This window comes from Chrysemys picta, chromosome 2 (genome assembly GCF_011386835.1).
Source record: "Chrysemys picta bellii isolate R12L10 chromosome 2, ASM1138683v2, whole genome shotgun sequence".
Lineage (NCBI taxonomy): Eukaryota > Metazoa > Chordata > Testudines > Emydidae > Chrysemys > Chrysemys picta.
In genome coordinates this window covers 63,712,237-63,739,784 of record NC_088792.1, presented here as the reverse complement: position 1 = coordinate 63,739,784, position 27,548 = coordinate 63,712,237, and the positions used below count along the sequence as shown (strand labels likewise).

Genomic DNA, 27,548 nt, shown 5'->3' with positions numbered 1-27,548 from the left:
TTTGTCGGCCAAAAAACAGTGGCTAAGCTGCGCAACTTTTAGCTGCACAGCTGTAGCGGCAGAGCTGTGACGCTAAAAGCTGCGTAATGTAGACATAGTTTTAGAAAAGGGAGGATTTGAAGCAGGGCTGGTGAATGGCCTGGGGAAGAAATCTCAACCAGTCTGAACAAATGCTGTTCAAGTCTGCTATACAGAACCTAAACATCACTGGATCGGGTACAGCAGATAGTGAGCTCAGTTCTATTAATGCATTACACCATCGAGAGCCCATCTCCATACCACAGATGACAGGAGGGGGCCTGCCATTTTCCTGTGTGACAAGCTTTCTTCACCTACCTATGCACCTTCTGTGGAGCACTGAATGGGTGAAAATTTTACACAACAATGTACCTCAGGTTTTCCAGATTCTGTTAGGGTCTGATGGCCTGACTTTCTGAGGGGGAGAACATCTCTAACTCCCAGGCCACAAATTTATTTGATTTCACCCACCTCTAGTTCAGTGTTTCCAGAGTGTTCTCTCTCTCTCTCTCTCTCTCTCTCTCTCTCTTTTTGGTGGGGGGGAGGGAGATTAGATGTTTTCAACAGATATAATGACATGACAAAAAGTTTAAGGTTAGAATCAGTTGGTGGACTGTAACAGTTTTGGGATCTTTCATGATCTAGTAACATTAGCTGAAGTGTGGAAGACTGTTCTTCTGAGTTGGTCACTTCTGAGTTTAGGGTGTATTACTGGTCCTGACAGTCCATCAGTAGACACATATTTGTTAGAGCCCTGCTAGTAGCTAATTGATTTCTTTCCTACCCATCACTTTTTGTGTTCTAGTCCTGCTGTGACTGAGAAAGGGGAGGGTGGTAAATGGAAAGTCTCTCTGATCTTTAATATACATCTCTTGGAGATCCTTTCTACCACTGTCCCATTGGACTTGTTTTGTGATACAGCTTGGGAAGCGTCAACCTGACGTTGAAAGGCATAGGGTGTGGAAGAGTGATCTAATATTTCTCAAGACTGCCTATAAGTGACAGGGAACAAAGAAATAGTTGCTTGAGAAGCCACTAAAATTATTATAGCAGAACTCAGAGAAAATTGGAAAGGTAAGAGATTCAGCTGTCCACTTGTAATAGGCAAACCCTCCTGCTTTATTGTCTTATTGCCCACCACTACCGTGTACCCAGTACTGCAATAGGGTGATGCATGTTGGTTAAAGTGACACAACTTCCAAGGTGCCACTCATCTGTATACTGAGAGACTCCCACATTAAAAACGAAAAATCAGAGCTAACCTAAAGTAATATACATTGCATTTAATTACTTGGTAATTAAATGTAAAGGCATAAAATCTGGTGTAAATTAAGTCTTTGTCATGTGGTTTTACTTTGAATTCACCATCCTCTGAAGGATGAATTTCAGAAACTTCTACTGCTTAAGCCAATAAACTCCTTTATGTGCACCTGGTGATAATAAAAACATAACATCTGGCACATCATTGTCTTCCCCCCGTGATTCTTTGCTGCTGCTTTACCTGTAGATAGAGACATTCTAACAATAATTCAAATGGCTGGATTATTCTACTGGAAAACAGAATGTTGTTCATTGTTATGCCGTTACTTTATATTCATTGATAGCTTGTCAAGCCTTCTTTCAGGGTTTGACTGTGGTATCTTCTAGTTAAAAACGTGAACACTCCGTTCATTTAAAAATAAATTAACAACTACTTTTATAAGAAGAAAATCTTTTCATTTGTACATAGTAGGTTTGCGCATTTGTACATAGTCAGTTTCCCTTTGGATGGGTTTTAATTGTTTTTTTTTTTTAAAGGTGACTTTATTTCAGAATGATGCTGTCCCTTTAAAAATATTAATTACTTTTGCAGGCTCAAGGGAGAATCTATGGAAAACTTAAAGAAGAAAATTTCTTTGGACCTAAAGAAGAAGTGAAACTTGAGGCTCATATAAAAGTGCCATCCTATGCTGCTGGTAGAGTTATTGGTAAAGGAGGCAAAACGGCAAGTACTTGAGCAAAACCTAAATAATGAAACACAAGAAATCTAGCTGAAGGACATTCAACGTGTAAAATCTTCTCTCTAGCTAATTCACATTTTAACTCTTCGCATGTTAATTTCAAGGTTGTACGTGCTGTTTAAACTTATTTTGTTCATTTTAAACTCTCCTTCCCTCAAAAAAAAATTTTTGATTACTGTGGAAATTGTAATATGTAATTTAGAAATCTTCATTCTTTGCTTATTTGTGTTTCTAGTTTATTAAGTTACTCGCATCTCTCTACATTGAACTCTTGGCCTTTCTTTTTTGTGGTGGAGAAAAATACTTACTTTTTCATAGACAAATATCCATTTAGGTTGATTTCTAGTTGTATTGGTGCTGCTTTTATCATTCAGATGGCCAAGCATTTTTTAAAAATTCTCATGAATTAAAGATGGCTGCATTTTTCTGATTTTTTTTTTTTTTTTTTTTTTTTTTTACAGGTAAATGAGCTTCAGAATTTGACAAGTGCAGAAGTTGTTGTCCCTCGTGACCAGACACCTGATGAAAATGATCAGGTTGTTGTGAAAATAACTGGCCATTTCTATGCATGCCAGGTGAGCAGGTTTCGGTGGTGGGAGTAGTAATTGAATTTGAGTGAATTTTTATACCTCATCTAAATGTATCCGTGAATCTTAGGTTTACACACACCACACAGATCCCCCAAGGAATAGTTGCTACTACAGTAGAACCTCAAAGATACGAACACCAGAGTTCCGGACTTACTGATCAACCGGATACCTTCTGGTTCCAGAAGTAATCAGGCAACAGCGGAAACGCACGCAAAAAAAGCGGGGGAGCAAATACTTTACTGCCTTGGGGCTCAGGGCTTCAGCTGGGAGGGGGGAGGTGAGGGCTTCTGGCCCTCGGGAGCACCAGGGCTCAGGACTTTAGATCTGGGGGGAGCGCTGAGGCTCAGGGCTCAGCCCTGCGGGCTCCGCTCCCAGTTTCAGCTACACGGGGTGTTTGGGGCTTCGAGCTTGAGCCCTGTGGCTCCATTCCCGGCTTCAGCCATACGGGATCATGGGACTTGGGGCTTTAGCTACGGGGGGAGTGCTAATCAAGGGCTATGTTTGTCGTTTCCCCAATTTCCCTGAGTCCTAATTTTTGAATAACATTTTGATAAACTTTGTACACTTCCTTAAATGTGTTTTTTTCTTTATATATTTGTATTACGGTTGCTAGGCACTTTACACAAGGCAATAATAAACAAACAAAAAGGAGAGAGAAATTATTGCCCAAAACAGTTTACAGTCATATGTAGAGCCCTGCATGGATACAAAATTTGTATCCGCATCTGATTCATGATCCACAAAAATGGTCTGTGGATATCCGCAGATTTTCAGGGCTCTAATAACAGCTCCACAGGTCACTGCGCACCAGTGACACAGGGCTGTGCCCAAGCCCCCAACTCCCAACCGTCCCCCACTTCTCCCCAAAGACCCACCTGCTCTTTCACCCACCGCATCCCCCTTCCCCTCTCCAGGCAGGGAGGCTACAATCCTGGGCCCTTGTGTGCAGTGCCACCCTCTCAGTGGGGCTCTCAGACACCCCTGCACCGCCCCAGTGGCTCTCACACACGCAGACCCAGCTAGGACAGACAGCAGCAACAACTTCTCTCCTCACAGCGCCTGCTGTTGCCGCGCACTAGTTCAAAGTACAATGACACCTCTTTCAAAATGGCACGTGGCTCACTGTGCAAAAGCACACGGTCACACTCCCATCTGGGAGTTGTAGTTTATCTCCTCTGAGCAAGCTGAGGACTACAACTCCCAGAATGCCTAGTGGGCTGTTGCCACATATTGCAGCCCGCTGGGAGTTGTGTGATTGAGAGAGCCAAGCTGGAGCCTGATGGCTGGGAGATAGCTGCTCCGTTGGAGTGTGTGTGTGTGTGTGTGTGTGTGTGCTGCAGTCAGAGCTCTGTCCCAGCCACCTCCACCTCACACCTGCCCACCTCCCAGACCCCTCATACCTTCTACGGTTGGGGCCAGAGCCTCTGCCTTGTCACCTTTCCTGTCCATTACAGTGTCACCCTGATTTCTGTGGGGAGATCACTAGAGCCCTGCGGAGATCCAAAATTTGTATCTGCATCTAAGCCCCGAGCTGCAAAAATGGCCCACAGATATCCGCGCATTTGCAGGGTTCTATCCCTATGATAAGGGACAACAGGCAAATGCGACAAACAAATCATGGTGGGTGGAGGAAAAAGGCAAAGTAACAGTGAAACGACCAAGTGTAGCGTAACCAGGACCAGTTGCAGCATAGCAACATCTTTTTGTTTATATCCTACAGCTTGCCCAGAGAAAAATTCAGGAAATACTGGCTCAGGTAAGAAGGCAGCAGCAACAGCAAAAAACAGCGCAAAGTGGACAGCCTCAGCCAAGACGAAAATAAAGGTTTAGGAAATGGCCCATCAGAGACAGATGCCAGACCAAAGACAGACTGTAACAGACAGGTTTTGAACACCTGTTGGAGTTGTATGCAGAAGCTTCACCAAGCCAGTCACCTGTTTGAGGACCAGGCAACCATTGAACGCTGTCTCTGAGAATGTATTCTTTAGGCTCTCTCAAACTTTTGAAACCCAGCTTTAAAATAAGGACCCCTTCACTTCCCTTTTGTTCTATTCTCACAATTTAACATAAACTTGTTAGTCTTTTTTATTGTTCTTATTATTCCCCAGCAATTTTAGAACTTGGTTTAATGAAGCTTTCTCTTCTGAGTTCACTGGTTTAAAAAAAAAGAAAAGGCATTGCTCTTACAGGTCCAGTTGTAAAAGAAGAAACACAATTGGAGGGTGGGTTGGGGGTGGGGTGGGGTTAGAGCAAGGGTATTGACAAGAGTTTAAGTGTTAGTCCCAATGTTAAACAAGTGGCATTTTTTTAAAAATTTGGTTGCATTTTTACATAACACTGCCATGAATAACCTAAGGGAAGTGTTGAACGGTGTTGGCCAGGGCATAAAAAGATAAATATGCATTTTACTAAACTACCTCAGGCATTTAGTACCTCAATGAGAAATTGTTCCTTTTTGCGCTTTTTTTTGTATACTTTATAAAGCTAATAGTTCTTGAGCATTTTATTTTTTTAAAAAAAATTAAAATTTGATCAGCCACCAGCCAGGAGTACTACAGAATTATTGGGGGTGGGGGTGGGGATATAGTAGGATACTTCTAGCTGCTGGCTGATGGGAGTAAGATGGAAAAAAAAAAAGTATAACCTCAGATTTTCTGAGCGTTTCAACACCACCATTTGTTTAAAAAAAAAAATTTCAGCGAATGTTCAAAAGATAGCGAATGATGCCAACATTCTGATAGCAGCAATGCCGTTTATTTTTCTTTTAAGATGGGATGAAAAAGTTTGACGGTACTTTTTTGGGAACAGAACAAGGAAGTGATGGCAAGAGGCTGGGGTTGAGGGAAAAATTAGGAGACTGAATTTTTTTATTATTTTTGTGCTACTTTGATTGAATGCATGAACCCTTTGTGCCTTTGACCATCACTACCTAATAATGCTACATGTAAACATTTGCAGCCCGTTTGGACTTTGCCATTCTGTTCAAAGAGCAAGCTTCATCTTCAGTTTGATAGAACACTTGATCTGCTGGAGTAGTTTCGAGGCTGTATGGTCTCTGCTTCCTGCAGGTCGCATCATCCTGCTTTCAGTTACCACGATGGGGGAAGGTCAAACACTGTTTGATCGTGTTTAAAGATAAGGAAAGGCTAAGTTTACATATCCAGCCGCTGTTATGGGCCACACTAAGCCACTTTGGAAGGTTTTAAACTATATAACACAACCTCTAGTCTGGCTTATATAGATGCAGCAGGATTTATTCACATTCTGCAACCAACCATTAAAGGAAGAGACAAATTGTCAAAAGGCAGGGATAACAGGAAAGCTACCAAATTTTTTAATTTCAGAATGTAATTTGAATAATGATTGTGGTAATATAACACATTCAAGTTTCTACAATAAACTTCAGTCTACCTCAGTTTTAAAGATGTGGCAACACATGGTGCATAAAGACTGCTGTGTGTGTGCGCGTGTGCGCCTGTATGTGTGTGGTCTACAGAGCCATGCTATTACCTCTGAACCTTTTTTTGTGTGATGTTTTTGTGCATGAGATGATCAGAATCACCATGCTGCACTGATTTGAGGGGCACAACTAGCAAAAACGTTTCATCATTTTGTTGATCTACCTCTTAGATTCATATTGAAATAGAGGCATTTCACATAGAATAGATAATTTTCCCAAAGATCATTGTTGTACAGATTAGATAATTTTGAAAATGGTCTGAAGTGTTTTTCCTGCATCTCTTCTTTACTAATTGGTTTAAAAACCATAAACTTATGTTGTAGTTTTAGCAGAGAAAAATGAGGGTTTTTTTTTTTCCTTTTTTGACAGTGACCATCTAGCCTTTAGGAGAATTTTTTCTTGCAATGAATTTAAAATTACTGAAGTTATAAAAAGTCATAGCATTTTAATTTTTGTTGAGGCTTAAGTCTAAGTCCAATTTTCCTTTCTTAACATTTGAGAAGGATTTGACTTTATTATTTTCCATAAAAGTTATTTTACAAATAGGCAATGCATTTACATTTGCTGATTTAAATACTGTCATCTCTCTTAAATTTCTATACTTAGTGTGGTAAATCATGTTCTTATTTTCAATTGAGACTTGGTAATTTGGAGTATTTGGGAATAGCTAGAAAGTAAATACTGTAAATTATTTCAATATCCGCAAAGTATGGATCATTTTTTCATCTGTAATGTGCCCCCCAACGCAGCTCCACTTGCCAGATGCCTCTGAATGGAATAAAGAGTTTAACTCCTATCATCAGATATAGTTATGTGTTTTTGTTTTTAAACTAAAGATGTGATATGAATAGTGCAAGCATTTGTTTGCTCTAATTATCAGGTTTTTTATGGCTTTCTTTTATTTTTATTAATATTTATATAAGGAACTCTGCAGCAATCCACAGGTATTCCACAATCTTTAGGGTAGCCAACAACAGTCTGATGCAGTCAGAATTTTCACCTGGCCCAGCACCAGCATTCATCTCTGTGGTTTATAACTTTTTCTTCTCTCCTCCCCTATATCAATATTATGCTGCCCACAGTACACTTTGCAATTAATGGCTTCATTTTTATTGTGTGGGATTTTGTTCTAGGTTGCCTAGATCTTTTTGGAAAGGCTCTGTGCCTGCCCGTCACAACCAAGCATATGAATGCCAAGGAATATATAACAGCCCTTAGGAAAGCGATCTAGATTATCCACTTGGAGTTATAGACGTTTTATTTTTGGCTGCCATTTGTTCTGGTCTTCTGCTTTGACCCTCTTATTATGGACAAGACACACAAATAGCTCTTCCCTGTAATTTGGAGGGCAGATGGAATCTGTGATGGTAATGTGCAAAAAGTGGCACTGTATCTTATTCCTTCCCCCCAACTTCTGTGAGGTGGCATCTACTCTTGACAATTAGGCTTAAGTGCTGGTAATAAAATCATAGAATATCAGGGTTGGAAGGGACCTCAGGAGGTCATCTAATCCAACCCCCTGCTCAAAGCAGGACCAATCCCCAGACAGATTTTTGCCCCAGATCCCTAAATGGTGCCCTCAAGGATTGAACTCACGACCCTGGGTTTAGCAGGCCAACGCTCAAACCACTGAGCGTAACATTAATGGAGAATTGAAAAGTGAAGTGATTTGTGTATGTGTGAGTGAGAGCGCGAGAATAAAGAGGTTTTACATTCTGTATCTTTAAAAATTAATTGCAAAGCAAAATCTAGAACTGCTTAGCAAGATTTATTTTCCTCAAACATCTTACTAGTCAGAGGAAAGATTCCCAAACTTTCCCCCTTGTATAATAGCACCCACCACTAATTGGAATACCCAGAAAATGGTAAATTCCTGATATATTTCACATTACCATGGTTTTTATTACTGGTAATTTTTAAGTCTGTACTCTTCTAAATTCCTTGGAATTCCTGTGCAAAGCCCCATGAAAGTAAAGCCTTCCTCATTTGAGTTACGGAATTTTGTGTCTTTGGTCTCAGAGGCAGTGTTACGCTAGTATTTCTGTATATGTAACTGCCAAAGATGCCAGGACATGATTTGATGTATCTTTAGGGAAGGTTTTTCTATTTAACAAGCTACTGCTTTTCAAACCATTTACAATGGACAGAAGACAATGAAAACAAGTGTCCTTCAAGAGTTTTTTTTAATACATATTCAGTGGGCTAATAAATACTTAGTCACTTGCACTCCTTACTACTAAACTAGTGCTACAAGTGTAAAATTTCATGTGTGAATCTTGGAAGGGTTCTAAGCCTAACAGGGTTAAAGTAGCCATAAAGACAAATATAATGTAGATCAGGACAGGCTGATACCTTGTAATTTGAGGCATGCAAAAAAAGCAATCTGCAATACATTTGGCTACTAACATATTTCATTGTAACATCTGCTTAATTTGTGTACCGGTCTTGTCATCAATTGGAATATTTCTTGCCTCAATGGCTTATTAGAGAACTGTGCAGACTTTTCATCGTGTTACAGAAAATCCTGCCAAAGACATTAGCATTTCTATGAAGTTATTGTGATAGTCTCTCACATTAAACTTCTTGTTGTGCCTAGCTTTCATTAATCATTAGCTCCTGCGTTCATGGCTTTTAGGGCTGATTTTTATTTTGATCAATAATTAGTTTTGTCTGAGTTGTCTGCTATGTTGGTGTTAGAACTCTGCCATTCATAGGACAAGGACACGGTGCTAATGCTACATGATCACCTCCAAGGTAGGTGACGAGCACCTGCTTTGCATTGGCTTTATAGCTAAAGTGTAGCCCAACAGTTGCATAACTTTTGAATGCAACTAGACCTTGTGTAATTTCTACTTGTATGCCTGCAATAGCAGCTTTGTGGTACTGTTTGGGGCTAAGAGATAGCTGTGGCTGTCTGCACTAGTACTCAAGATTTCAATGTAGTTTTGTACGATACTTGTCAGAGGACTCTTGGCTCACCCTTTTGTGTGTTTTGACTAAAGCTGGGGATGCTTGATGGAGAGATTAAACTTCTACTTCAATTTGTTTCACATAAGAGCAGATTTTATTGGCAAAATATTGAAAAGGAAACTCTCCCAATAAGTAATCTGAAATTCTCTTTGGACTGGGTGCTTTGAAAACACCAGAAGGCATCCGGAAAGCAGAGTATCCCAGTACTGTAGAACATATCAATTCTGAGCACAAGTGAGCCTCAGCTAATTGTTACAGAATAGCAGACTATACCATAGGTGGAATGTCTCTATCTTCAAGAGCACAGTGCTTCTGTTTAAAAAGAATCAAGTTATTTATGATGTTGCTTTTCCCCAAATCATTTTTTCTGCCTTGACTTGCCCTCTTTAGCGCTGTTTAATAGCACTGGTCCATCTCCTCTTTACTCCTCTCCCAATCCTTTCTTAAATTAGTGACCTTTCCCTACCTTAATGACTTCACGGTACCCCTTTGGAATGAATTTAGACATATCTGCTAGGCAAAGCTCAACATTAGCCAGAGTGGTTTTAAGCATTCCTTTCCAAGTTTCTTCCTTCTGCTGAATGTGTAGAGTTTTCTTTTCAGGTTCAAGCATCTGAGAAAATGTTAGGCTAAATTGCACAGGAGCTGTTTGGTTTTAGGTACAAAATCCCCATTAAGGCTCATCTACATGATCAGTTTGCTCAACAAGCCAGGCTGTAAAGCTACAGCATTCTAGTCTGCCACCCACAAAAACCATTTCAAACAGCAGTACATCAGCATGCACCTTGGAACTCTTAGTGCATGGCATGTTAGTATAGTGCTGTAGATTTACACCTTAGCTTGCCCCATACTAACTATCACTATAAAGGAGCCCTTCTCAATACTACTTTGCTTCCCCTACTTGTACTTTAACCTCAAATTAAACAAGGTTTGGGCTCTGCTCACTATGGATCTGTGCCAGTAAATTGTGTTAAAGGGACATAATAAAATTAACCTTCAGATCAGTGTAATTTACATAAGACCTTGATTATTGGAGTAAAGAGGAGGTTTCACTTTCACATACAGCAACAGCAGAGGGAGATACTTTCAGTATTAAAACCAAACACTGGTAGGAAGATTCAGGGGCAGATATAGTACCTGAAGTTCCTTTTAAACTGATTTTCATGTTGACTGTCTCTACTATTCAAATAGCTGCTACTCTTCCTTCTGCCTCAGTATACTTTCAGCTACAACTTCAACTGAGATGCTGACTACTTCAGTCACAAGGTTCCCCTGCACTTCTGGAAGAATAAGGGGGCTTAAATCATACTACCCACAATTCTAGACAGATTCAGTTAGGTACTTTGTGTCCTACGCTGTATTGCTGTAAGCCTAGCCCCTCGCTAACTGCACAATGGAGGGGCATTCAAGCACAGTGGCTCTTTGCTGTGTCCCCTCTTCCCAGAAGTAACCAAAGAAATTGCTTGTTTCATTCTTTTAATCCTGAAGTGGTGAATGCTCTAACTGCATTATTTGTATGTATTCCTTTCATGAAGGAAAGATTTTGATCATTGCTCCTGGTGAGGGAGTCCAAATATGAAGTCTTCCGGTAATGACTCTGGAACCATCTGTGCTAACTGGTCATCATAAGAACGGAGAGTCCATAACTTTTCCAACTCATAAATCTCTCGTGTCTCTGGAAGCATTAAATGGATCACTGTGCTACCTGTACAGGACAGAAAGAGACACACACACAGATTAAATTTCAGGTTAGAAGCAAGAGCTGTGACATCTACTGGGAATCTAACTTCCAGTGATACAAACTCTCATTTCTAGTGTGGTTTGTGTGTATAAACTGAGTATACATAATATGAATGTTATAACATATATAAGTTGAACAAAATACCCATTTATTCTACATCCCTTAGAATACACATTCTACCACATTATGTAGGTTTTGAATCTAATGTGGAAATTTGAAAAGATAGGCATCTTGCTCTGAAATGGTGTAAGCATGCTATAATGCTAAATGTGTACTTACAAAATATAGGTGTATTCAAGTCTGTAAAATAGAATAACCTTGGCAATGAAGTTTAAGTAAACTTTTTTTTTTTCCCCTGAGGCTCCCCCAACCTGCTATAAAAAACTCCATGGCCCACCTGTGCCACAACAACTAGTTTTCTGCATATAAAAGCCAGGACCGCATTATGGGGTAGCAAGCAAGGCAATTGCCTGGGGCCCCCAGCAAGCTAAGTTGCTCAGGCTTTGACTTCAGTCCCAGGTAGAAGGGCTCAGCCCCATGGAGTGGGACTTAAGATTCGCTGGGGCCCAGGGCAGAAAGCTGAATACGGGCCCTGCTTGGTGGACCCCCTGAAACCTGCTCACAGCCCCCCACACCCCCATGGGGCCCTAGATCCCTGGTTGATAACTACATTCAGATTAACAAATCCCTAGTAAATTATATAAAAAATCTGTTTACTCTTTAGGCTTTTCAGTTGGCTTGCAGAAGACTGACCTTTTTGTAAAATAGGGAGAGGGACATAAAGCGCTGATCAAATTTTAACAGCTGAAAATGAAAGACCCACAAGACACTAGCAGCAAGGATGTTTTATGTTCAGCTACCTTATAAAAGTTGTACGGGGAAAAAATGCCTTAAATGAATTTCAAACACTCAGTCAATGAGAAATCATGACCCTGTAGGTAATGTAGAACTCACATTTCTCAGCATAAGTCACTTTTAAAGGCAGATGTCAAAGTTTCTGATCACTGATTTTAGAGCTCAAAATCTCATTGAATTAATGTTTGCATAGGATGTCTCACTAGTGTACTATTGTCCAGCAATAATACTTGAGAGCCAACTCCAACTAGCCATCTCTGGAGTTGTACTCTAAGGTAACAAAGTTTGTCCAGACTTGGGTCATAATTATCATTTCATTGTTCCCTATTTTGACACACAGCTTTTAAAATGATAGATCTGGTTCCTCTCACTTGAACACATGCACCAGAAAATTGTACATTTATTAGAGGAACAGGGAAATGCATTGCAATTCTTTAAGTATTAAGAATCTATTAGCCAGAATCTTGGCATTAGCTGAATAGTGAGAGTCTGAATGTAGTAGTAAAGTACTGTTAATGTAGGCCAGGGGTAGGCAACCTATGGCACACTTGCCGATTTTCAGTGGCACTCACACTGGCCGGGTCCTGGCCACCAGTCCGGGGTGCTCTGCATTTTAATTTAATTTTAAATGAAGCTTCTTAAACATTTTAAAAACCTTATTTACTTTACATACAACAATAATTTGGTTAGATATTATAGACTTATAGAAAAAGACCTTCTAAAAATGTTAAAATGTATGACTGGCACGCAAAACCTTAAATTAGAGTGAATAAATGAAGACTCGGCACGCCACTTCTGAAAGGTTGCCGACCCCTGATCTAGGCAAAAAAATCCATCAATTGAATAATATGGTTTATACAATGAAATTAACATTTAGAGAAATCTATAATAATTGAAACATCCTTGCCTATCTCCTTCCACAACTTTCAATCCTCACTCTGAGAATTAAGAACTATTTTTTAGCGACTGCAGAGTTGTTAGTCTAGTGTTCAATGCCAATGTTCTCCTATGAAACTTAACAGTGGGAGAGGACTCAATGGAATTCAGGCAATAAAATTATACTTGGAGCTATGTATTAGGACTTATCTGCAGGAACTAGATTTTACCAGTGAAATGCTGCCCTCAACACATGGCTCACATGGAACTAGCATCTGTGAAATTTGTAAATATTTACCAAAATCAATGCACATCCAGTCATCTGTGTCTTTCCCTTCAATCTGAATGTGAGGATCATTTTCTTGTTTCAGCTGCTTGTACTGTAAAAGAAGCAGCAAATCAGTGTGAAGACAGATACTTCCAAATGTTCAAGCCTATCAGGCAGCTAAAGCCTGACAAATTGTTTAAGAAATAAACTTTGAATATGTCACTGGTGAAACAGCTACTGGAATCTACCCCCAGTTTTGGTGTCCGTGCTTTCAAAAGGATGTTAAATTTGGAAGAGAGATTAAAAAATAAGGTCTGGAAAACATGACAATCCCTTTCAAGGAGCTTCATCTATTTTGCTTATTGAAAAGAAGTTAAAAAGGTGACTTGATCATAGTCTATAAAGAACTACTGAACGATTTCTGTTTGCTAGGAGACAAAGAAATAAATAAACAATCCAACGACCAGAAGTTAAAGGTAGAAAAACGTAAACTGGAAATAAGATGTAAATATTAGCAATGAGCAAAATTACCCATTTGAACAGCTGCCTAAAGAACATAGTAAATTCTCCCTCTGAAGTCTTTAATACTGGATGCCTTTCTAAAAAGTAGGTTGTAGTTCAACCAAAAGTTATGGGGTTCAAGCGAAGAATTCCTTAATGAAATTCTCTGCCCTGTTATGCAGGTGATTAGGCTGGAGGATTACAGTTGTCCTTTCTGGCCTTAATAAGCTATGAAAACAACTACATGCAAATAGTGCTGAGGAAGTCAGTAGATGGGCCTGGCTGGTGAGGGAGGGGGGTCTGACTTCAATAGGAAAATATCACAGATGCAGTCCTTATTGGTTTTGGTAGTGTACAGACACCTAACATGGTAAAGGGCCTCTGCTTACAAAGTTACAAGCTAAAATTGAGGGTAATAATAAGTGGTACAACACATCCCAGTAAAAAAATAAGCCCTTTCCCTTGCTTGACAGCATATACTTCTAATATTATCCTAGTCCGTCTTTAGCTGTTGAAATACTATCTGCATTTTTGCCTAAACTAGAGCAAGGGTCAGCACACACTGCTAAGTGGGTAGCAATGTGTGGAAAGGTTGAGTTGAGGTATTAGGGCTTTTTAAAATGTCTCACTGAAAGATAAGCCAAAGCTGCAGTAGGGCAAGTTTTAGGCTCCCAAATGCACCTGCCCTGTGACTTTTTTTTTTTTTTTTTAAGAAAGGTAAATAGTAGTTGTCGTCATGCAGTTTACAAGATCTGGGCTCACTAACAAATGCATTGGGAGGTGGGGATGGGAGAAGAAATGGACCTAACTAGCGTCCAAGCTCTCCTGCCCCAAGCTGTCTCAGGTTTGTTAAAACCTGTGGTTTGTCTAGAAGACTCCCACGTTCAGGCATTCTTTTGTGGGTGCTCAAGTAACTGCTCAAATTCCACCTTTTTCAAGTTACCCAGGAAAGGGGAGCCCAAATCTCTTCCGAGGCTCTCCCCTCTCGCAGGGACTTCCTCCTCCTGTAGAGCTTCAGCTCAGTAGTACAGAGCTGGTGCTACAGACAGTAGCCACCAGGGGGAAAAGAAGGCTTCAGCCCATAGAGAAAAGAAGCCCTTTCCATTAGGCTGGAGAGGAAGGATAGAAAAGGAGGCTCCCTGGACTTTAGGGGAAAAGGCACTGCTGTCCGTAGGGGGACATGGAAACAGCAGGACTGACTGCTATAATACTGACCATGCAAATGAGGTAATGCAGGGTAAGTATTCAATTTAGTATGTTAAATCACATCAATATGAATACCTGCTTGCAGTGATGAATGGTGTATGGCACAGAACACAGGTGCCCCTAGGTTGGGGCTTAACAAAACAGAGTTCAGCTCTACTCTTCCAGTCCTACTTCTCATTGTTAAAACTCACCATTTTGGAAGAAGAAAAACAGAAGACAGCCAGGAGTGAGTGAGTAGGATGATTGGGGAGTGGAGATTCAGAGGGGGAAAAAGGAGAGGTAAAAGGGGAGGGGAGGGGTTAAAAAGAACCCAAATGCTTAAGTGATCAATGTCAGACTGAGGAACCCACCCTCAGGAAGTTTAGACTTGAAATTAGATGAAGGTTTCTAATCATCAGAGGAGTGAAGTTCTGGAACAGCCTTCCAAGGGGAGCAGTGGGGGCAAAAGACATATCTGGCTTCAAGACTAAGCTTGATAAGTTTATGGAGGGGATAGTATGATGCGGGGCAGGCAACCTGCCGCACGTGAGCTGATTTTCAGTGGCACTCACATGGGCCGGGGGGCTCTTGCATTTTAATTTAATTTTAAATGAAGCTTCTTAAACATTTTAAAAACCTTATTTACTTTACATACAACAATAATTTGGTTAGATATTATAGACTTCTAGACAGACACTTTCTAAAAACATTAAATGTATTACTGGCACACAAAACCTTAAATTACAGTGAATAAATGAAGACTTGGCACATCACTTCTGAAAGGTTGCTAACCCCTGAGATAGCTAATTTTGGCAATTAATTGATCTTTGACTATTAGTGGTAAATATGCCCAATGGCCTGTGATGGGATGTTAGATGGGGTGGGATCTGAGTTACTACAGAGAATTCTTTCCTGGGTGTCTGGCTGGTGAGTCTTGCCCACAAGCTCAGGATTTAGCTGATCACCATATTTGGAAGGAATTTTCCTCCAGGGCAGATTGGCAGAGGCCCTGGGGTTTTTTTGGCTTCTTCTGCAGCGTGGGGCATGGGTCACTTGCTAGAGGATTCTCTGCACCTTGAAGTCCTTAAACCATGATTTGAGGACTTCAATAGCTCAGACATAGGTTAGGGGTATATTACAGGAGTGGGTGGGAGAGATTCTGTGGCCTGCGTTGTGCAGGAGATCAGACTAGACTATCATAATGATCCCTTCTGACCTTTAAAGTCTATGACTCTATGACCCTACGGCCAAGGAAAATACAGGAAATAAGAAGGAAAACTGTGGTTCACCTTTTGGATGTCTGTGGCTGGCAGAATCAGCAACAAGGGCAAGTAGAATACAAAGCTAGTGTCAACAGCTACCACTGGTGAAGCGTATAAGTTACACATCCTCTGTGCTGCATGAGTAAGAGCAAACCGGGCTATTACAAGACATGAAAGCTGCTCCAGCTGCTGTAAATCTTTTGGGCAGACCTGTAATGCTATAAGCCTCTTCAACCCCATCTTTGTTTTCAATACAAAAATCCAGCCAGAATAAAAGCTCCCAGGATTCAGATGTGATGAGCAGATGGACTATTTCCTTTCTAGATTTTGCACAGGCTGTGTGCTGCAACAGATTAATAGGTATAATTCCAACTAAAGAAGGACTGCTGCTCTCCTTTTCCCTCTAGACAGGCCCAAAGCTAACTCCCATGAGCAAAGCTTGGAATGTGTAATTTTATAGCAATTGCCATTTAAAGGGAGCTAACTGTATCCTATGAATCATGCAAGCTTCATAGGTAATATGCACTTAATTTAAGATGATCTAAAATAGCAGTACTCAAACTGTGGTCCACAGAATTGAATATTTTTGAGAACCAGGCACTAGGGGAAGGAATTGGGTGTTATGAGATGGGAAATCTGTAAGATCCAAAAGCCGTTTGCAGAATCCCTGTTCCAAAGTCAATAACCATTATTTCACTATCCAAGCGCTTTTAGATATTCTCACAGAGAGACAGAAGAGTTCTGTTTTATGGAAGAGGCCAGAACACTTGCCCCACTCTTATGAAAAATCAAATCAGAGTTAGGGCCAGGTCATTATAGCTCTGTGCAGGTTTTTACACCAGGTACAAGACAAGAAAATGAGTCTACACATCTAGGTTTCCAACACATCGTAGTATTAGGATGTGTGAGAGTCATCTCCCCCTCAAAACTGGAAGGTAGTTTGACCTCCTAAATCTCAGATCCCATGAGATCTATCCTTTACCATGCTGCCATGGGCTCTTAAAAGTGCCCTGAGCACAACTCTGCTCCAAAGAAGATGGGGCTGCCACTCAGCACAATGGGAAAGCAAAGAAGAAGATTCTTAGTCAGCAACCACCACAAAGTTAGGGGTGGGTATGATGCAGAGTATAATGCCACAATCCCAGCCCCAATACTTCCAGTGGATGGCTCTAGGGTCAAGGAAGTAAAGGCAATTCCATGAAGCTGTTGCTCTCCTTCTCCCCACAGCAGAGCGGGATTCTGTTTATTTGTATCAGAGGGGTAGCCGTGTTAGTCTGAATCTGTAAAAAGCAACAGAGGGTCCTGTGGCACCTTTAAGACTAACAGAAGTATTGGGAGCATAAGCTTTCGGGGGTAAGAACCTCACTTCTTCAGATGTACACTCCAGTGTTTAAGGCCATGCCTTCCTTTAAAGAAATACGGTATTTAATAAAGCCAATTTTGCTTAGATCGCTCAGCTGCATTTTAAACTTTGAACATTCTAGGATGTCACATATAACCAGAACAATTATCACTCCACCACCAGTTACCATCTTCTGTGTGTGGGGGCCCCAAATTCTCATTCCACAAAACTCTGTACTGCAATCGTCCTCCTTCCTCGTATAGAGAGGTCTCCATTCACAGTCTACGCTTTACATTTTATTTCCTTACCTAAGAAAGCAAATTAGGTTCAGCATCTCCTATTTGTACAAAGGGTAATACTGCATAAGAACAACGAACCTCACCTTGTCTGGTTGCTACTTTAGCAGATAAAATTTATATATTTTGCTATGTTTAATTCTCACTTTTGCAAATATATCACAACATACATTTCCAATTAAAACTATTCAGAATCTAAAGCAAGTGAAGAGTGGAAATAATTGTCCTACCATTTTCAGCATGTAGTGCGCCATAGCATAGAGGTGTCTTGAAGAAGATCCGCTCACAATTATAAAATAATCACTGTATCTCATTTCTGGAGGCACCTGGATAACACAAATGTTGCTAGCATTTTCTTGCCTCAGTAGAGAGATGATAAGATCAATATTGAACTTGGAAAGAGCATGATCTGAAACAAAGAACAAGACTTCAAATTGTGATTTCCCTTTTAAAACAAATTACAAAAATTGTCTACTTAAACTCACTGAAAAACAATGAAGAGTGAGGGTGAACTAAATTATAATCTATGGTAGCCAGCCATTCTGGAATTTGAGATGATGCTAAAAACAAGGATTGAAATGTGAACTCGAGTTGCTAGAATAATGATACTGAGAAAAAACAAACTCTTGGAAGTTAAAAACAGGGAACTAAACTGATGCTTATGGTTAATAATACTCTGTTACTAGACATCAGTTATTTATATAGTATCCACAGTGTGCTAGACACTTCTCTGACAGCTACAGTAGAACCTAAGAGTTATGAACACCAGAGTTACGCATGAATTGGTAAACCACACATCTCATTTGGAACCGGAAGTACGCAATCAGGCAGCAGCAGAGACCAAAAAAAAAGGCAAATACTGTACAGTACTGTGTTAAAAGTAAACTACTAAAAAAAAAAGGGGAAGTTTTTTAAAAAGATCTGACATGGTAAGGAAACTGTTTCTGGGCTTGTTTCATTTAAATTAAGATGGTTAAAAGCAGCATTTTTCTTCCACATACTACATTCACTATGCGGGGGTGTTGTGATAATGTATTAAATCTGTATTAAGTCAATGTTCAGTTGTGAACTTTTGAAAGAACAACCATAATGTTTTGTTCAGAGTTAGGAACATTTCAGAGTTACGAACCACCTCCATTCCCAAGATGTTTGTAACTCTGAGGTTCTACTGTAGACAGAAAGCATTAAGATACAGTGTTTCTTTAGATGACTTGTAAGACTTAACAAGAGCTAACTAAGTCACTATTTGTAATTATTGTATATAATATTTCAAAACAATGCTTAAGTTCTAAAATGCCTGTGATAAGGAGACATCAGGCACAATGGTAACAAGTGCATTATCAAATCCTAAGTAGGATAAACAAACATATAAAAATTGACCTAGCATAACACACACAGTGTGGAAACAAGTCATCTTATAAATAGGGCCCTACCAAATTCACAGCTGTGAAAAACATGCCACAGAGCGTGAAATCTGATCTCCCTGATGAAATCTGGCTAGTGTAAGGGAGACCAGATTGCACAGAGCTGGGCAGCTGAAGAATGGTGGCCGGTGGCTGGAAGCCCAGCTCTGAAGGCGGCGCGAAAGTGAGCATGGCATGGTATGAAGGCTGGGGTTTGTCACTGTTTGGGATGACATTGCTGGCCTTACAGGTGAGCTACCGCCCAGGGCCCCATGATCAGGGGGGTGCCATGGTCAGTCCCCCCCCACACACACACAGCGAGCCCAAGGCCCCTTTAACTCCCAAGCACTGGGCCTGGATCTGGGGAGGGGCAGGGCTGCGGGTGTCTCTGCCAAGGGCTCATACGGTGTGCTGGGCTTCAGCTGCTAGTCCCGGACAAGCTGGGGAGGGACAGGACTTCCTCTCCCCTGCACAGGCACCTCCCAGGGCCAGGTTCGACCCACCTCTGGGATCCTCACCTGGCTGCAGGAAATTCCACGGCTGCTAGCCAGCTGCCCAGCTCTGAAGGCAGCAGTGCAGAAGTAAGGGTAGCAATACCATGACCCCCCTACAGCAGCCTTGTGACACATACACACACAACCCTCTTTTGGGTCAGGACCCCCACACTTACAACACTGAAATTTCAGATTTGAAACCGTTAAATTTACAATTTTAAAAATGCTATGACTGTGAAATTAACCAAAATGGACCATGAATTTGGTAGGGCCCTACTTATAAAGTTCCCATTCTTACCGTCATACCCTGATCTCGCCTTTATCTCATCATTTCTAACAGACCATAGAGCCTTTTCTACAGACCCACTCTGACCAATTTAACGAAATCCATTCAGAAACTGACATAGATCAGCACAACCACCTTGCATGTACAGTTTTAACTAATTTGTTTCTAAATAGATTTATTCAAATGGGTATCATTTATATGTGTAGCTAAGACCTAACTACGTAGGGCAAGGTCGGTTTCTATTTGTCACAAAGGTGCAATGCCCCTTCCCCTACCTGGAACTGTAAAATTAACAGAGCATTGCTGAGTTCATATTCACCACCTATCAGCCTCAATACAGAGAAAAAGCCAAATAGGAAGGCAATAACCAGATGTATATAGCATGAAACTGATCAGAGGCCTGTAAAACAAACACATGAGCCCCTCCACGCACAGGATCACAATGACTGCTACAGATAGGTCTACTCTAGAAGAGGTTTGCTGATATAGCTATATCAGCAAGCTCTCCTAGTGCAGACACCACTTATTCTCTAAGGGAAATAAACTATAATAGAAAGAGTACTTTTATGCCAGTATCAATAAGTATGCCCTATGGGTTTTGCAACTATGGAAATGTGAGTGTGTCTGGTTCACATTGCCCTCCTCCCATTGATATTATACCAACAATAGTTTCTAGGGGAGACCTGGCTTACATCTGTGGCAAAAGAGTTTATCTTCTTCAGCAGAGATGTGTGAAACAACTTGGTATAGTATACATACCTGTACCTCTATCAAAAGCTATATTTAACTTAAACACTTCACTAGAATGCTTCACTGATGTTTTGATCCCTTTTGATCCTCCCCCTTTTCTGCAAGCCTGAAGCCTCTGTCCTCAGCAGGAATTAGAATGTACATACAAAACATTAAATACAAATCATCTTCAAAGATTTGGATTCCACAGCTGAAGAGGACCCTGAAATCCAATAGTTTTACTGTCATCTTTGACTGTAGGAGACAGTTTATTTTTCTTCCTTTTTTCCTGTGTTCTATTTTAACCCTGTTCCACTGGCTTGCCTGGGTGGGGATGGTTTTGTGTCACAAAGCCAAGACACACAGGTCAGAGGAGAGGAACCTTTAATTTATATAGTATGTTCATGCCCAAACTTGCAGAATCTACAGTAACAATATTTTATCTACAGCTGAGTTGGAGATTCATGCTAATCCTCTTTTACTTTTTATTTACAAAAACACTAATTTTGAACAGGTATTGAATTCCTAGCAGTGAAACACTGTGCTTTATTGGAAGGATCTTAGTGGTGTGAAATGACAGACCTTAGTAGTACGACTGATCCCACTGAAGATTCTTAGGATCAGAATTAGCTTTTAAACTAGAGTCATGCATATAGATCACATGTGGAGTCAAACAAGACCACCAGCGCTGTGTGTTTAGACACCTCTCAAGATTTACTCTCTGGGAAAGGAGGAAGGGAGACAGAACCCCCCACTGTCATGGCCATGAGGCGGGGGGACGGAGGGAGGGGTGAACTGTTTTAAAGACAGTGTTTACTGAAATGACAGAATATTTTGCTCCCTCTTCCATAGAGGGATTAGAACAGTTTACATTTACACCCAAGAAGTGCCCCAGCCAGTTTACTCCAAATGGATCTTAGAACATGGGGAGATGATGCTGTCTGCAAGTCTGGGGACTTGTTCTGTCTGAGCTGGTATGGACATGGACTAGCTGGTCTACAGTACACCAGCCATCTTCTAACATGTCCCAGAATGCACTGTTTCTGCAAGCTGTGGGGCAGGTGCCCAGAAGCCACTGCACAGACACAGGTTTGGTCTCCCCCACGCCAGGCATTGCCTAGTGGGATAGGAGCGGGGGGAGGGAGGGGGCGGTGTGCAGGGCAGGGGGCGGGCGGCTCAGCCCGGGGAGGGAATGGGGACGGTGTGCAGGGGGACGGGCAGTGTCTAAGGCGGAGGCGGCACCTGCGCCCCCGCCCCACAGCCCGGCACACGCCGTACCTGGGGCCCTGCGCTCCTGCTCGGCTCCTCCGCCCGCCCGCAGCTCCGCGCTGGGCCCGCCGCCGAGGGCCCGCCCCGCCAGCCCTGCCCAGCAGGGAGCGCAGCGCACAGCGGCCCCCGGGGCCGGCCCTGTAGGGCGCAGCCGCAGCCCCCTCACCGCCGGCAGCACCAGCCCCCGCAGCCAGCGGCTGCCCCGCCACATGTCGTCGGGACACGGAACGGAACTCTGGCCGCGGCAGCGTTCTGAGACCTCCCACTGCCCTGCCCTCATGGCGATCCCCGCCCTGATTGGCTGTCGTAAATACCGCCTCCGACACTGAGTGGCCGCGCGCCGCCTTCCGGCCCGAGGAATGGCGCAGGCGCAGTGACAGCCTGGAGCTGGGCGGCAGGGAGATGGGATGGGGCCGTCCCCATTGGGGCGGCCCCAGGGGCTCGGGCACCGACCCGGGTTACCGCCTTTGACCTGCAAAAAGCCGGACGCCCCTCCCCCGGGCCAGCCACAGGCAGCGCTGCACCCCGCTTCAGCAGCCACGTCCAGCGTGTGGCGCGCGCGCGCAGATCCCGTCCCTCCGCTCCCCGGGGCTCCAACCCGCCCTCGCGCGCGCCCGGCGCTGGCCGCGGTCTTTTCTGAGCAGGTTTGATCGGTTAGCGCTAAACTGGGGCCATCGCAGCTGGACACAGAAACTTTGAACATTCGCTCTCCGTCCGAGGCTGCTGTGATGATAATGCAAATCTTTAGACCCATGTTAAAAAAACAACCCGGACGGACTACATTGTTTTTCTGGCAACTGGCAAAAGATATAAACAAAAACCTGGCCAGGCCAGTCAGATACCGGCCAGATGGTAACCCTAGCACCCCTGCCCCAGCCCATTGCTTATAACCCCGGCCCTGGGCACCAGGGGGCACCGCAGCAAAGAGCCCCAGGGCCTGTCGGTGCATCAGTGCGCTAGGCCAGGAGGGATCCTGCTGCTGACCCCTGGGGCATCGCGGGGCTCTTTGCAGGGGTGCCATGTGTGCCTCCCCAGCAGTGGCAGGAGGATGCTGAGGAACAGTGCCGGCGCTGCCAGGTGTAGGGTGAGTCTCACAACCAGGGGTGTTTTCCTGACCGCCCCAGCTCCTGGAGTCACGTTATTCGTGAGCCATGCAGCTTGCCGAGCAATAGAAGTACGTTCATAGCCCTGAGGGTCGCAGCAGTGTTTAATTTGTGCCAGGGCTGAATCCCGGCATCTCTGGGCTTGGCATGTCATAGTCCCGGCACCTCTGGGCTTGCAACATCAGTTATGAAAGTAAAAAAATTGTTTGACCCCCAGCACCTAATCACTTGAGCCCTGGCCCCTCTTTCATGACACATTAAGCACTACACCCAAGTGGCCCCAAATGGGTTGAAAAAATAAACAGAGCAGAGAGAAACTACATGTCCCCGACCTCCAGCTTTACTCTTTTTTAAAAATATCTCAGGCTTTATAAACCAATCTCAGGCTTTTTTGGGGCGGGAGGGAGAGAAACCAACTCATGATTTTTGAACACTTGGGGTTGGTAATAAACTCCCCCCCACCCCCACCCAGTTCCCATATTTGCCCTCTGACTCAGTCCCCTGCTGTTAGCATCTCTCTCTCTCTCTTTCCCATTGTTCTTGGGCTGTGGAGGAGCGAGCCGCACTAACAGCTGCAGAAGAAACCAGGCTAGTCAGTTTCCCTTCAGGATGGGGCTAGAAAGGAAAATGTGAACTGACAATCAGTGACATGTTCCCAGTATTTTATCAGAAATATTACCTTTAACCTGTGATAATCTCAGTTTCCCAGGAGTGCTGCAAGATGAAGAGATGGAGGGGGAGGGACTGTAGAATCTAGTCATTCCCCATTTTTTTAAACTAAAATCTTTTTTGTGGCCAGTAAAGAAAGCAAGCAAAAAACACTTGCCAAACAGATTTATGTAAAGGGTCCGTTGTCCGCAGTGTTTATACTTTGTTCCTGAAAAACAGCCAGAGCATATAGATAGTTTAGCACTATTGCTCACCTTGTGTGGTTTGAAATGGGTGGGTGCTCCTGTGTGGAACATCCCATGGCACATATTTTGTGGAGCTGGTCAAAAAATTTGAAAAATATATGTCAAAGTTGTTTCCATTTAGTAGTGTTCTAAGTGGAACCGTTTTCTGGGTTTATTTTTTTTAATTATTGGTAAACATTTCTCAATTTTTTTAAATTGAAAATACTGCAAAAATTTATTTGCAAACAACAAAATATCTCAAAAAAACTCATTTTTCTTTAAATTTTTAATTTTCATAAAAGGCCCCATTTCAACTTAAAGCCTTTGAAAATTTCAGCCAGCAATAATATTTTGATAACACCTGCTCTTTGGCAAACTCTGATCTATTCAAATAGGTAAACAAATTATTATGAACTAGGAGTAAAGCATCAATGGTAGTGGAAAGGGTTGCATAATAGACGCAATGGTCTCAAGTTGCAGTGGGGGGAGGTCTAGGTTGGATATTAGGAAACACTATTTCACTAGGAAGTGGTGAAGCACTGGAATAGGTTCCTAGGCAGGTGGTGGAATCACCATCCTTAGAGGTTTTTAAGGCCCGGCTTGCCAAAGCCCTGGCTGGGATGATTTAGTTGGTGTTGGTCCTGCTTTGAGCAGGGGATGGGACTAGATGACCTCCTGAGGTTTCTTCCAACCCTAATATTCTATGATTCTATGATAGTTAATAAAATGTTGAATTTTGCTTAATGTTGGAAGGCCCAGTCTTGTAATTCTTGTTCATATATGTCATCCTTACTCATGCAAGTAAGTCTTCTCAATGTTAATGGAAATACTTGCATGACGACTAAATGTGTAAGGGTTTGTGGGATCAGGTAAAGCTGTCACTTTAAAGAAAAACAACATAATAGTTTGAGAACTCAGTTTTTCTTCTCTTTTGCTTTCATTGCTATACATTTTGAAAATAATGATGCTCTTGAAGGAAACTAGAGCTCTTTACAAATTGATGTATAAACTCTATGCAAGTATCATTTCATCCACCACTGAAATGCAACTAACTCTGGGGTGAAACGCAGCAACTATTTAAAAGTACACAGCAACACTACACTATAGTGTAGGTTAGGAAGAAAAAGAATACATTTTCCAAGAGAACTAATAGGATAGATTTACATAGACAGAATGAAATGATCAGAGTTGCAATATGACCAATACATCAGAATTAACAGCCTTACTATTATGAAGTGTGTGTTGCACTCTTTAATGATCAACACTGATCACCATGGTGTACGTAGCCTGATTGCAAATCTTGGGGATAGATTAAATAATGGAGACCACCCAGCTGTTGCAATGTACACTCTGATCTGCAAACTAATTAATGGCTTGGCCTAACCCAGTTTATCTCTAAGGTGCCACAAGTACTCCTGTTCTTTTTCCAGTTTAGCTTGTGATTTCTGTGAGGATACTGTACATCTAACATGTGCTATGCATAACTGTGGCACTAAATAAATAATAATAATAGTATCAGACTACAATGCAATTAGGTTGCACAGTATAAAACTAAAAAGCAAACATTTACATGTGGTGGTTAGTTACTCATAGACTTTAAGGTCAGATGGGACCATCATGATCATTTAGTCTGACCTGCATGTTGCAGGCCACAGAACCTCACCCATCCATTCCTGTAACAGACCCATACCCTTTGGCTGAGTTACTGAAGTCCTCAAAGCATAATTTAAAGACTTCAAGTTACAGAGAATTCACCATGTACACTAATTTAAACCTGTAAGTGACCAGTGTAGGCTGGAATCAGGGCAAATCTCCTGTGTAGCCAAAGCTCAATACCACCCTGCTGAGAAAATCAGGCCAAAGCATCAGGGGCGGCTCTATGTTTTTTGCCACCCCAAGCATGACAGTCAGGCGGCCTTTGGCGGCATGCCTGCGGGCAGTCCGCGGTCACACAGATTCAGCGGCATTTCTGCGGGTGATCTGCCAGTCCCGCGGCTTCGGCGTACCTGCCGCCGAATTGCCGCCAAAACCATGGGACCGGTGGACCTCCCACAGGCATGCCGCCAAAGGCCACCTGACTGCCACTCTCACAGCGACCGGCAGGCCACCCCCCCCGCAGTTTGCCGCCTCCCGTATTTTGCCGCCTCAGGCACGCGCTTGCTGCGCTGGTGCCTGGAGCCGCCCCTGCAAAGCATCTACTTTCACTGCTTCCTCCAGCCTACTTTAGAATAGCCACTTTAGCTGCAATTTAACACTGATTTAGTAATATATTGTGGTGTTAAAGTACACAGTACCAAATATATCAGGCTCTGGAAATTATTGTGGACTGAAAAAATTGTATTAATGTGTTTTCGCTGGAAAAAGGAAAGGATCAGGAATTGGAATACTAAAACAAAGGAAAGAAAAGTCTTGTGCAAACTATAATCATGTACTCAAACTTTTTGTACCTCACTTTCAAACAATCCAGCCTCATGTAGGAAGCCACAGTTGGTACAAAAACAGTTTTTGTTATTTCTTTGTGCATAATGTGAATGTGTTTATGCACTTTATGAATAATAGGTGCCTACAAAATGCATAATTTATAGCCATATAATGCACAGGCAATGCTAATTAATATGCTTAGCATAATACAGAATAGTCTTGCTAAGGCAGGCTGAAATCAAGTGTTAAAAAAACCAAATGTCAGCAGTTTATGACAACAGAAAGTATAGCAGAGTCCAGCTAATGCTGAGCTCCTCCCTCACATATTTACTGAAACAGAACTGGATCAAATGCCACCAATTATAGAGGAGAGAAAGAAAATTAGCCCTACAGTTATGAGACTTGTTCATAAGGCAGCATATGTCACTGGGCTGAAGTGAGTGAAAAGATACTTAGAAGAAACTAACTCTGAGACAAAAGATGTCGTGAGACTGGAAATAATTCCAAGCCAGCTTTTCTTTTGAAGGAAACTCCTCCCCTGCTCCCAACCCAAAGCTAGCATCGTGAAGTATTGACATCTCATTGTGTGTCTGTGCTAAAGAAATTGTTTGGTTCAAACATATCTTGAAGCTGCTGCAGACTCAAGCATGAGCTAGTGTCTAGAAACATCTGCTTTTGTTCTGCACGCCACCTGCCTGCATCCAATTCCCCTCTCCTCCAAGAAGTTAAAGGTTAGAGGGCGCTTCTAAGTTCACTCATCAAGTTATTCCCTGTTGCAGCTTCAGAATCTTTATCTGACAGTTCATGTGCATACATTAGCATATAATATTAGGGAATACCAGTTCCATGGTAATGGAAGATTAACATTACAGCCCAGGCTGGAGTCACAGCACTCCCATAGTGGAAGGTTGGATGAGCAAATCTGTTCTAACCCCTAGTTTTCACTCCATTTTAACTGTCTGAGGGAATGCCTGAAAGGGGTGAATTTTCTTATGCTTAGCCACTGCCTACATGTGACCTTTTTTGTATGAAAAACATTAAATCTGATGAGGCATTTTTTTTAGTTATGCTGCTATAAAAAATGTGCTTCTGTTTTCTAAAAAGCTTGTTAATAATAATGCACTCCTGTAACTCAAAGCCAGCTTGCTCAGCAACATGTCATACAACTTATTCTTGCTGGCATGTTTGAAATGATCTTGTTTCCAAATAAGAGATTTATTCATGTCTGAATTCCCTCTCCTTTTGAGGTAGAGATATTTGCTAATGGTGACTCTCCTAAGGCGTGCATGAGAACTGTACATCTCCTAGCATTTGTGTGTTTTAGTCTTCATCACATGCTGTTTCTTTTAAAGGTGCTGAGTTCCATGATTATTCTGGATCTCTTCTGGAAGTGGGTTCCACAGTCATGGGCCAGTTGCTGAGAAAGCTCGCCTCACTCCTAAGATTGCTAGCACCTTTGTTCTAGTTAAGGTTGAAAGGAAAAAGTGCAGCAAGAGGCTTAGATTCCCACCACCAAACAAGCAATGGGATGGCACCTGTTACTTTTGATTCACTTTACATTTACAGTGTAACTGCAGGTTCCTTTG

General features: G+C 42.2%; 2 protein-coding genes across 5 annotated transcripts in view; one reads left to right on the top strand and one right to left on the bottom strand.

Annotated features, from left to right (window-relative positions):
- IGF2BP3 (insulin like growth factor 2 mRNA binding protein 3) overlaps nucleotides 1-6,870 on the top strand; it is a 183,032-nt gene extending 176,162 nt beyond the window's left edge. For all 4 annotated transcript variants that reach the window (XM_024106730.3, XM_008170031.4, XM_005290853.5 and 1 more), the window contains 3 exons: nucleotides 1,871-2,002; nucleotides 2,480-2,593; nucleotides 4,329-6,870. In XM_024106730.3, the coding sequence (XP_023962498.1) occupies nucleotides 1,871-2,002; nucleotides 2,480-2,593; nucleotides 4,329-4,430 (348 nt within the window). In that variant the 3' untranslated portion in view covers nucleotides 4,431-6,870. The remainder of the gene's footprint in view (nucleotides 1-1,870; nucleotides 2,003-2,479; nucleotides 2,594-4,328) is intronic.
- Nucleotides 6,871-8,232: 1,362 nt separating this feature from the next.
- On the bottom strand, nucleotides 8,233-21,817 carry MALSU1 (mitochondrial assembly of ribosomal large subunit 1). Its single transcript, XM_005290895.5, has 4 exons — nucleotides 21,555-21,817; nucleotides 17,595-17,773; nucleotides 12,809-12,890; nucleotides 8,233-10,743 (listed from the first exon to the last, which is right to left on the bottom strand). The coding sequence occupies exons 1-4, from the start codon at nucleotides 21,754-21,756 to the stop codon at nucleotides 10,586-10,588; spliced, it is 621 nt and encodes a 206-aa protein (XP_005290952.1). The 5' UTR covers nucleotides 21,757-21,817; the 3' UTR covers nucleotides 8,233-10,585.
- Between the last annotated feature and the right edge of the window lie 5,731 nt (nucleotides 21,818-27,548).